At 35.2% G+C, this 12,152-nt stretch overlaps 1 protein-coding gene across 1 annotated transcript; it reads right to left on the bottom strand.

The window, feature by feature from the left end:
* Positions 1-4,431: 4,431 nt before the first annotated feature.
* On the bottom strand, positions 4,432-11,641 carry LOC127159073 (complement C3-like; the record flags this gene model as incomplete). Its single annotated transcript, XM_051102010.1, has 8 exons — positions 4,432-4,571; positions 4,666-4,757; positions 4,839-4,956; positions 10,259-10,303; positions 10,671-10,800; positions 10,876-11,028; positions 11,114-11,305; positions 11,438-11,641. Coding segments are annotated over 8 exons (1,074 nt in total), but the record flags the coding sequence as incomplete, so codon positions are not given.
* Between the last annotated feature and the right edge of the window lie 511 nt (positions 11,642-12,152).

The raw sequence follows: 12,152 nt of genomic DNA, 5'->3' as shown, positions 1-12,152 counted from the left end.
ATCCAGACGAGAGTAAGAATGATGGACATGTGAGAAGAAAGTATATTCCCTACTGTTGGGGTGAAAAGAACGCCATGCATCGCAAAGTCCATAGTCGCTCATGTACTGTTTGACTATATTTGTGGATTCCCAATTGCGCTGAGTTCCAGCTGTACTGAGCCTGTCCATTTCTTTATTTAGTCCAAAGTTGAGGTCTCCCCCAAGAACAAGTGCGCAATCTAGGTGTTCAGAGAGTGCAGTAAATAAAACGTGAAAGAAAGAGGGGTCATCAACATTTGGACCATATACACTGACAATACATAACTTTTCGTTAAATATAGATAATTTTAAGATTAAAAATCTACCTTCTGGATCTATAACTGTGTTAAGTACTGTGAAATTAACATTTTTATGTATTAAAATTGCTACCCCCCCTTTGCCTAGAGTTATAGCAGGCTGAGAACACATTAGGAAACTCAGTTGTTTTAAGTTCATCTGTGGCTGTGGCAGGTCTATGAGTCTCTTGTAATAAAACAACGTCTGCCTGTAGTTTTTTAAGCTGGCTAAATATTTTTAACCTCTTCTCTCTGGAGCCAGCTCCATTCACATTCCATGTGACAAACCTTAGTGCACCCATAGATGTGTGTGTGTAGCTAATGCTGCACGCTGCGTGTGATGCTCAATTGAATGAGATATGTGCGGGCGTGTACGCGCTTGTGTGCGAGTATGTCTTCCATGTCTGTGTGCGCTGTAAGGTCGGAGTGATTAGAACGCTGAGTGTATATGTACATGGTCGTGCCGCGGCTTTTAAAGACACTTCCTTTTTTTTTTTTTTTTTTTTTTTTGTATTTACACATTTGTGTCGAACTGTCGTATAAACGCAATATCATACTTAAGATATGGCTGATATTGCTCATATCAGAGGTGTAAAATCCAGTTTCCGTGATTAAAAGTCCTCCCCAGTATTTTGTTCCAATCACCTGGATTTGCTAATTAGGACTTTTACTCATGGAACCTGGATTTTACACCTCTGGCTCATATCTATCTATCTGTCTATCTATCTATCTATCTATCTATCTATATATATATATATAATATTATATGCTTTTCCTATTTTATTAGTAAAATAATAGTACTATAGCCATAAGAAAATATGAAAATTAGCCATAAGAAAATTACATGTCCATAAAAATTAGTTACGATTATTCAAACAAAGCTTTTGTCACGTTGTTATTTCTTGTTTCTTTTAATGCACGGTAGTGACCTATTTCTATTTTAAAATGAGTAAAACTTTTTATTTATTTTTTCCCAAAAAATGATAGTCCTCTGACTGGGCTTTCTTCTGTACAACCTAACACATTTCAGAGAAATATTTGTTTCAGAAATATTAATCTGCACCCAGCCTGTTTTATTGTGCTGTATGGATTTAAATTCAAGTGATGAAGCTGCACTACCCACTACAGCACAAAAGCAGTCATAACTTTCCATATGCTCAGTTTTGGACAAGCGATGATCAGCACAAATACTTTAATGCAAATCGGCTGAAGATACCAAGGATGGAGAGTATAATTTTTACTGTACTGTATCATAGCCACAGAAATGTTTCATTTTGTCAGGATTTAAGTTATAAGTGTGCACAGCCTAGACGCTTACGTAAAATGTTGATAAATAGCTATAACGCTTAGGCTTTTGAAAAGTCTGTGTTTCATTGTGTTCAGCCATCCACAGATTGGTTACCTACACTGGATCACCAACTAAGTACAATTTGCAATCTACAGTACAAAAAAAAAAAAAAAAACATGACTATCCAAACAAATGTAATGCAAGAAGTCAGTAACGTTATTATTTGCTCAACATGTAACCTGTAACACTGTGTATTAGCAATATTTTGATCATTGACAATTGATAATGTTTAATCTTTACATCTCCCCCCATTGTTTGATTGAAACTTATTATTTGTTATTAACAAAATGAATAAGTAACACACATAGCCTAAATGAAAGACTTGTGGATTTTCCCCTTTACTTTCCAACGAATAGGCCTACTTAGTTTTGGGATCATTATTAATTTAATGAAAACACAACAACAATAAAATGCCACAAAAAAAAAAAAAAACTCACTTATATTAAACAAACTTTTTTTCAACAAAATGATTAAGACAGATGACATGAAATAGGCTTATATCCTATAACCTAATAAATTAAGGTATTTGGATTTTCCCCTTTAAAACGAGCGCACAGTTTATGGTTCACACTTTAATGTACACAGCAAAAAGTCCGGAGTTAAACTAACTCTCCTGGGAGTTTATATGGCTCCACACTCAAGAGTGTTAAAAGTAACAATGAAGCAGAGTTAAAGTTAATGAGATAATTAGTCATTAATTATTAAGTGATGATTGATCATTATTGAAGACACCAGATGTTAAGAAGCAGAATCAGGAAAAAATCATAATTTTTAAGCAATTATTATAGTGGTCAGTGTTTGCATTAGTTGGGCTCTTGACCATTTTGTTTTCAACATTTGATGTCATCTTTTGATTGTATATCTCATTATGCTTTAACATAATCATTGTTTGACCACAACCATTGAACTCAATTAGAGTTTAGTGATTGAGTTATATTTGTTTTAGTAGAAATTCTTAATGGTTTATGTGTGCATGTGTGTGTGTGTGTGTGTGTGTAAGATTTTTTACAAACTGTTGTAAAGCATTTTATTCAGGCACACACAGACATCAAGAACCAGCGTAAGAATCTCATCAACAGTGACAAACGGCATATTCAGATAAACAGATCAACTCTGAACATCACAAAACAAGATACTAAAAAGTCACATAAAAACAGCAAAAACAAAAGAAAATAGTAAGAATAAAAGAAATTAGACAATTACAAAATAATAAAAGACAATTCAGCCCATAAATTATTCATGCCGCAATGCATGATGGGAGCCATGGATGAGTTCTGATTGGCTACAACATACTTTTTTGATGGTTACCATTGCTGTGATTCTCACGCTGATTCTTCATGTCTGTGTGTTTTAACCAAAAAAGCCATTTCAATTTTTTTTTTTTTTTTTTTTTAAGTTTTTAAGCAAAGAATCTTTTAAAAGCATTTGTCTCATTACAGCTGTTATGTTGTTTGTTGTAACTCAATCACACAGGTTACTACATGAAGACTATAACAAAATATAATCAAGTCCACCAGATGATCTGTTGTCTGATAATGGTAAAAAAAAAAAAAAAAAAAAAAAAATCACAAAAGCCCAACTAGTGGAAACATTAACCACTATAATTGTCGCTTAAAAATTGTGATTTTTCTCTTTTGGTGATTCTGCTTGTTAACATCAGCTGTCTTCAGTAATGGTTAATCATCACTTAATTAATCACTGATTATCTCATTAACTTTAACTCTGCTTCAGTGTTTTGACACTCCTGAGTGTAGAGCCAAATAAAGTCCCAGGAGAGTTCATTTAACTCTGGGCTTTTTGCTGTGTACAACAGCAAATCACTCAAAAAAAAAAAAAAAAAAAAAAAAAATGTTGCAGTCTTATATTAAACTTTATGTAATTCAATTACATACAGATTTTCCATGCTTTTAGATTACAGTTTTAATATAAACAAATCAATAAACTTAATGTGATTCATATGCATTAGTCTTACCTGAATGAAACAGGTAAAGTTGCTGCTGTAATTGTATTTGTAGAGTACATCTGTTATATTCCAAAAAAATCTTATTAAATGTTTTTGTGTTTCTCTTTCTTACAGTGAGTACAGAGTTTTGTGAGTTACCATTGTGCTTAAAATTAGAGTCTGTTTAAGTCAAGGATAAGCAGAGAAATGTTGATGTTATGTTGCATGTTGTTTTATTTAAAGTCACTAATTGTGGAGATATTGATGCAGTGATAATATTTTTGCTAGTGCTAATTGCATATGTGTGCTGTTGTTAGCTAGTAGTCTTGTTGAAAAATTTGAGTTAAATTTACGTTTTTACTTATAATGAATTTGCTTAACTCAGTTTTATTTTAAGAAATATTTTTATTTAGTAGTCTTAAGATTAAGAGTTTAAAGTATTAATCTGCTTTCTTTGCTAATACATAATAAATATTAGTTTATAAACATTCATGGCAGTTTATTGCATTACAGTAACACTTTAAAGTGGCTAAAGAACTGTAAAATTCCAGTAAACTACAGGCAAATGTGCTGCCAGTATTTTACAGTTAATTTACAGGACAGTTTTTACTACACCGCAATTCTATATACTGTAAAAAAAAAAAAACAAAAAAAAAAAAAAAAAAAAAACAGTACTTTATAGGTGAAGCTGCTGCCAGTTAATTACTGTAAAATTTACAATGAAAAGTTTAACAGTGTAATACATGATTTGACTAAAACATAATTGGTTACTATGATTCACATGGCTTCAATTTTACCATACGTTCTTAATATTAAATCAGATCTACCTTCTGCTTCCTTGGGGTGTAGTTGTGAATAATGGCCTTGATTTCCAGTTCTTCACCACGAACAGCTGAGTAAGGCATCTTGAGATCAACAAAAAAGCTCTTAGAAACGACCATCTCCTCAGATTCTGCCACACAGATGCCTTTGAGGAGGAACACAGACATACAGAAAAATTGCTAGAAGATGCTAATGTTGTTTCTCAGAGCATGTATTCTGGGATTACAGCTTCCCCTTACCAAGAGTTGGTGACAGACTGACAGCCAAGATCTGCCAGGTAGTAACAGATTGTTTCAGGAAGATCTCTTTTTCTGTGACTGATGTTGTTCGACTGGAATATGAGCCAGCAAAGACTGAAATGATTCAGTTCAATACAATGCTGTTGTCTAAAGAAAAACAAACTCTTACTTACTAGTCGTTTCCAATACTATTGGGTAGCTCAATCTCCTCCCAAAGCCAACTCTCAGGGAACCATGTACGTGACACAATCTCTTCAGAATCTGTATAATAGTCGTCATCATCATCTGTTTCTAGTTTTCACAGAAACAAGTCATTAATCTTTCTGGGAAATGAAAACACATTATTACTATTACTGAATTCCCAATTCATAATCTCAGGAGTGATTAGAAAACAAACATGATGCGCTTTCTGTTGTCTCAGCAGGAGCGCTTCACAAAAATGAACCGAAACTCAGCGAATACATACCTCACCCAATAGGGTCTGGCTGCAGACATGCATCTGCACTCTCAGACGCCTGCACTTCCGCAAGTGATGTAATTTGCAGTCTATTTTATTTTTTACTTTATTTTATATATTTATTATTTTTAATTGAATCTCTCAACATTTTACAGCAGTAGCCAGGTGGTGAAGACAAGAAAAAGAAACTAAATTACAGTGTCACTCGCAATGGCCACCTGCACTCTCAGCTACCTGCAACTTCACTTGCAATCCACACAAATGGTGCGTGTTGTCAGTGGAGACAAGAAGCTGTGTTGGTTAAACGATTAAAACTAATTTAGCATAACATACAGGGTCCTGCAAGTCATCTGTAGGAGATAAAAACAAGGCCCGCAAATCCGTGGCCACAGAACAGCAGAATATGAACGAATATGAATATGAAGCAGAATATGAACCAGAGATTACGAAGTCTCTCGTTAAGCGTTTTCCTCCCATAGAAAACCATTAACACTTAATATGGCTCAATGTATTAAGATGCAATTAAAAGATCAAATTCGATATACAGTTTATTAATATAATGTATATGTAGGCTATATAGTGTTTTCCTTCGCAAAACGTGGCATAATGTGGCATAACGGATTAAGATGATAAAGACTAAACTCAACATGCTCCTATTCATTATTAAAACAACAAAGAATTTTTTTTTTCTTTTTCTAAGCAAAAGAAAAAATCTTTTTCGAATAAGCATCAAAACAGTGCCCTACCGTATTGCCACGCACCAAAGCAGTCAATACAGCGCAGTCACGAATAACTTAAAGAGGTTGCCAACGTTTACTAAACTGTGGACAAGCTTTTGACTCTTGCTGCTGGTTTGAATCTGGCGATGCTTCCCATTTTAAGTGTCAGTTGATGGCCTTTCATTTTTAACCAGAAATGTGCACGCTGCTTTTCTGATTTTCCGTGTCTGTTTCCCGTGTCACTTGAAATGTATCCGTTTTGATTCGTTGTTACTAAAGGTGAAACGTGTGAGAAAAAAAAATGAACGATCAGTAGTGGGACTATTCTGTCATAAATCGCATACCATTCATTCCTGAACTTTGCCGTCCGTTGCTAGCAATGAAATTAGGCTACTGGTTGATACTGTATATCCCGGTAGAGCCCTGGATTTCAGCCCAATTTTCACATCATACACTCTAAAAAAACGCTGGGTTAAAATAACCCAAATTGGGTTATTTTGGTAACCCAACGCTGGGTCAAATATGGACAAACCCAGCGTTGGGTTATTTTAACCCAACTTGTTGGGTTAAATCTTTGACCCAACACTTTGGGTTGTTTTATTTACCTAGACTATTGACAAAAAAAATACTACGTTGCTGGTTGAAAACAAACCTGAAATATTTAATAATGAAGAAAATAAACAATAATCAAAGAGAATTACTTAAGACAACAAAAAAAAAGAGACAAAATGAATTTATAAAAGGCTATTTTAATGCAAAATAAAAAATACAATTTGCATTAATAAATGTTAAAATATACATGTGCACTCAAAAAAATATTTCAGCCCTTAACTTAATTTAATTACGTACAAAATTTCCATGCATTTAGATTACATAGTTTTAATTTAAACAAATCAATTAAACTTAATGTGATTCAAATGCATCAGTCTTACGTAAATGAATCAGGTAAAGTTGATGTAATATTTCCCAGTGTTAAACAAACCTGCTCAGTGTTCATGTGTTTCCACACTACAGAGTGTTCAAGTAGCATTGACACAGTGTTGGAGTTAAGGAGATCATTATGTCATGATTGACCAATAATGATGAACACCTGCTGTTTACAAGCAGAATCACAGAAGGAAAGAGAAACACAAGAATCAGACACAGCCAAAATCGTTATTAAGTGTTTTTGGTTAACTATTATTTTTGCTGCGATCATCATCCAGTGGCCTGATTTGCTGATATTGTTCAGTGGTTTTCCTGTTAGTTTTATGATGTTTACAGCAGTTGTATGAATTGTTACTATTACTACTTTAAGATCTCCAGTATTGCTTAGACACACACAGACATCAAGAATCAGCATATGAATCTCAACAATGGTGACATTGTATAAGATAAACATCCATAATAGTTCATACATCTGTTGTAAACATTATGAAAATAACAGACTAACCACTGCATGAGATCAGTGCATCATGCCACTTGATGATAATGATTTAACAAACAATAAAAACTAACCAAAAACACCTAATCAGACTTCTTTTTGGCTTTTTAATTTTGCTATAATAAATTTGCTTCATACACATAACTACAAAAAAATTTTACATAAAAAAATCAAAAGTCAAGAGTCCAACTAAAGTAAACCCTGATCGCCATGATGGTGAGGTCAATTGAAACAAACAAAAATAAAAAAATAAAACATCTAAACCTCTGTTTAGACGTTCTGAAATAAAATTTGTGGATATATGACAGAAATCAAGTCAAACTGTAATGTTGTTTGTGGAGTTGTTTAATCAGAGATTTAATGTCTTCATTTATTTAAGTTCATTTTATCTTTGGCTGTGGCTGATTCTTGTGTTTTTCTTTCCTTCTGTGATTCTGCTTGTAAACAGCAGGTGTTCATCATTATTGGTCAATCATGACATAATGATCTCCTTAACTCCAACACTGTGTCAATGCTACTTGAACACTCTGTAGTGTGGAAACACATGAACACTGAGCAGGGTTTGTTTAACACTGGGAACTATTACATCAACTTTACCTGATTCATTTACGTAAGACTGATGCATTTGAATCACATTAAGTTTAACTGATTTGTTTAAGTTAAAACTATGTAATCTAAATGCATGGAAATTTTGTATGTAATTGAATTAAGTTAAGGGCTGAAATATTTTTTTGAGTGTATTTTTTTTTTAATTCAGTCATAAAAGTTTGACTGAGCTAAGTGATTGAAACATGTACTTTTAAAATGAAAACTTTATGTTAAACCAACGCGTGACAGTTTTAAGTCAGGTTAACATGACACAATCATGTTGAAATGAAAAATGGCCACAATGGCATTAATTCAACATGAATTGTTTAGGTAAAGTGAACAGAACTGAAAAATCATTTTTTTGAGTGTGTGGCTTCGTCCTGGGCTGAACCATGCTTCCTAAAAACACAATATAAGTTTGTATTAGGGTTGTTCCGATAGTTGATAATATCGTGTATCGACTATATGCAGGCAGATCGCCGATAGGCTGATGTCAATGACGATACTTTTTAAATAATTTTACAATTCCATATACCCCGCCACAGTTTTATATCCACATTGACATATACACCGAAATTAAACATTCAACTGCGACACATTAATATAACAATTTTATCAGTGCCAACTTTATATTATTTTGATATTCGTTTTAATTGCAGTGTCATACTGTCCAAGAAAAAAGAAAATACTGTATTACAGAAACAACAAGGATGGCTACTGTTTCTTGAATCACTTTGGATGTTGTTCGTGAATGTTTAATGATTTAAAAATATTTTCAACATTTTCAATGAGAAAAGAAGCTTTACGTTTGCGTTCAAGTCGCAAGTGAAAGTGATGCGGACATGTCGATCTAAAACTATGGCGAAGCAAATAAATTAATAATAATATAAAAAAAAAAACAGTAGTAGTAATAATTAATGTTAATAAAATTAAATTGCATATAGCCCAATAAATTTAGTACTTGTTAAAAACCCACAAACATACCTTTTCTGTCGTCGCTGAAGGACGGTTGTTCCTGAGGTGATTCAAAATGGCCGCGAAGGTAGCGCTTGGCTCGTCGAGTAGGGGGAGTGGCTTACTCTCTTAACTGTCACTTGATTGGATAAAATCAGTAACCCAATGTTGGGTTACACAAAAACAACCCAACACTGAGCAAAACAACCCAACTAAATGACCCAACAGGCTTAACCCAGCAGTTGGGTTAAAAAAACAACCCAACATTTTTTAGAGTGTAGTTCAGACGCGGGCCGGGCCTGTTTTAGGCTTCTCCTTAGTTTTATATTTTAGATATCCACCAATTATGGTGATGAAAAAAAATTCCGCATTGGTAGAAACAACATGAGACTTCACTTTTGCTTTCACTTTCGAGACCGGCTCGGAAAGCGTTTAGTGTCTCTGTCAGCAGCAGCGGCAGCAGCGAGCGCACCTTCAGGGCAGCTGGAACAGTTCCGCGTTCAAGCGCAAGTAATAGGCTAATGCTTGCCTCAAATCACCGGCAAAAGTTATTACCATGAATGTGTCGGGGGGAAATAGTAAGGAGATTTTTGAATTATTTATTAATAAACTAGTGTTTTCTGAGTCAGTGTTGCAAGGATCCTGAATCGCCATTTCCTCCTTTAGTTTCGATTTGCTTTATTTCATTTAATTATAATTTAAAGCTTTCCATAGATATATGTATCATGTCTGTAAGGTATGTATTCGCTGAGTTTCGATTCATTTTTGTGTCATTCCTGTTCAGACGACAAAAAGCGTGTCATGTTTTCTTTCTTTTATAGAAGCACTGTTTGCAACATTTTGTTGATATTGTGAGTGCACACAAATAAAAGTAGACCCTTTACAGTTCAGAATGATGTATCACTCTGAACTGTTATCAGCAAAAATGACGGAATATTTTAAATTGTTTCCACTGAAAAAAGTGCAAGTGACCGCGCTGGCATCTCCATGTCCTGCAAAGTCGCTTTAGCTTCCACTTTCCGCACAAACGATTGGATATGCGCCGAATAGCACACATTTGTCTAGGTTTAACGTTTTAACTAACATTGTTTTATACTTAAACTGTTTTATATCTATAGATTTTATTTTAATTTGTGATGATTTGAGAAGGCAACATTTATCAGACTATGATCAGACTATGGTCTTCCGCTGGCCGTTTTGTCATTAATATATAAATAAAAAACTTATATTTAACGAACAAAAAAGCCATTTCAGACTTTCTGGAACATTTTAAAGTTTATGTTTCAGAAGGGGTGTACTCATTTATGCAGTATATCTATGCTGTAATTTAATCTAATATAGGGTCCACCCGAAACACAATTATAGGTAAAAATGGCATATCTAATAGCAGAAGTGAACTCTAAAAACATGTTTAATATTTAAGAGGGTTGAATCAGAATTGCTGTTTCTCACCCAGCGATTGCCGTCTTCTCCTTGAAAGGAAGGAACACTCCGGTGCTACAGGAAAATTCATTACAATGAAATTAGCATATGACACTTTGTGTTAGGTAATAGACTTTCTAGCTCTAACCCTAATCAAACACACCTGAGCATGCTAATCAGTGTCTTCAGGATCATTAGAAAATCACAGGTAGTTGGATTTCAGGGCAAGATTTAAGGAACCCTGCTATAGACACTGGTGACATTCAGGGACAAAAACAATAAACCATTAACTGTATAGTGAATTTGCCACTAAATGTCTCAGATGTTTAAATCTGATGTAAATTATTTCAGATATATGGTGTTTATTGATAGTAAATATCTTTACTAAAAAAATATGTACTGGTATTTTTATTCAAAATGACTAAATTACAAATACACATACTTGTTCTGGTGTTGGTTCCTCCTGCAGTGCTGGACTCAAACATCAGACCTGCATCAGTGAAAACCCCCATACTGTCCCTTCCACCTCCTGCCGTACAGCCAGTGTCATGCTTCTCTATAACATCCCAGATCTAAAGAAACAGAGACCATTAATAACTATTCGCAAGTGTTCAGTGACTGTTGAGATGCCGATGAAGGTAATTCACCTTTGTCTGAGTGAGTCTGTTCTTGTTAAGGACATGCACAGCCTTGTCAACAATCACCAGACCAACTTTAGCTCCAGGATCTCCAGTTATCTGCAGCTTGATTTCATCATATGTGTCATAGGAATTCCTTTTGTTCTTCACCTTAATCTGGAGCTGTAATTAAACCAAGACATGCTGTATCAGAAAATCAGACCTAGTTGCTTGGCACATCAACTACTTCTTGTGATGGTTGACCCACCTTTCTCATGCACATGTCCTTCACATCAACCCAGACTGAATCAGACACCACCTCAGATGAGCCCACATGGTAATAAGCCACAAAGCGGAAGGATGGCACCATGTCTTTGGTTACAGGTATATTCAGAGCCACTAGAGACTGTCCTTTCATCTTAAACCTGTCTACTTTTACAATCTGACCTTTACTTAAAATCTAAAAATGAGACAGGCGAGAAAATAGAGATATTCATTTATTCATAACATTCAAAATAATACAAAAGTTATATACAAGATTTACTCAAATCAATAATATCTCAGCATGAATGATGATATGACTGTTACTCACCATGTATGTGCAGTATTGGTCTTTGACTCTTGGATTTTGTCCAGTGTTTAGATAGACTGTCATTAAATCACCTATCTGAAGCACTAGAGCCTCAGTGAAGATGTGCAAGTAGTTGTTGGAACCATCTTTGGGAATGTAGGCCTGAGCTGTCATTTTCTTCACTGCCTGCTGTTCATTTCTTAAATCTGGATCTTTGGTCTTTGCCTGCAAAGAATCAACATGTTGTTTCTGATGTGCTCAGTATAATATGCTCAACTACTGGTTCAACATCTGTTAACGTCTAGGTTACGTACGTAACCCTCGTTCCCTGAAGGAGGGAACGGAGACGTTACATATGGGAACTCGCTTGAGAGTCCAATCATCTCCAAGCCTTATTCAAAAGGCCAATGAACATTGGCGAGTGGTATTTGCATGCCGAACCACTCCTCCGTACACACGGATATATAAGAGGGCGGCGTGCAACCACTCATTCAGGTTTTTGCTGAGGAGCCGAGCCGCAGCCCGGCGTCAGCGCGACGTCAGGTTGTGGCAGGGGATGTAACGTCTCCGTTCCCTCCTTCAGGGAACGAGGGTTACGTACGTAACCTAGACGTTCCCCTTCAGTCGTTTCACTACGACGTTACATATGGGAACAGACCCATGGAACAGGCCACGAACCAGACGCCGCGTTACGCAACACACCACGTGCTGACAGGCGGACGTGTCAGCAGACGGA

The sequence above is a fragment of the Labeo rohita genome, unplaced genomic scaffold (assembly GCF_022985175.1).
Source record: "Labeo rohita strain BAU-BD-2019 unplaced genomic scaffold, IGBB_LRoh.1.0 scaffold_1899, whole genome shotgun sequence".
Lineage (NCBI taxonomy): Eukaryota > Metazoa > Chordata > Actinopteri > Cypriniformes > Cyprinidae > Labeo > Labeo rohita.
The sequence above is the reverse complement of the archived record's forward strand: the minus strand, read 5'-3'. Positions and strand labels throughout refer to the sequence as shown.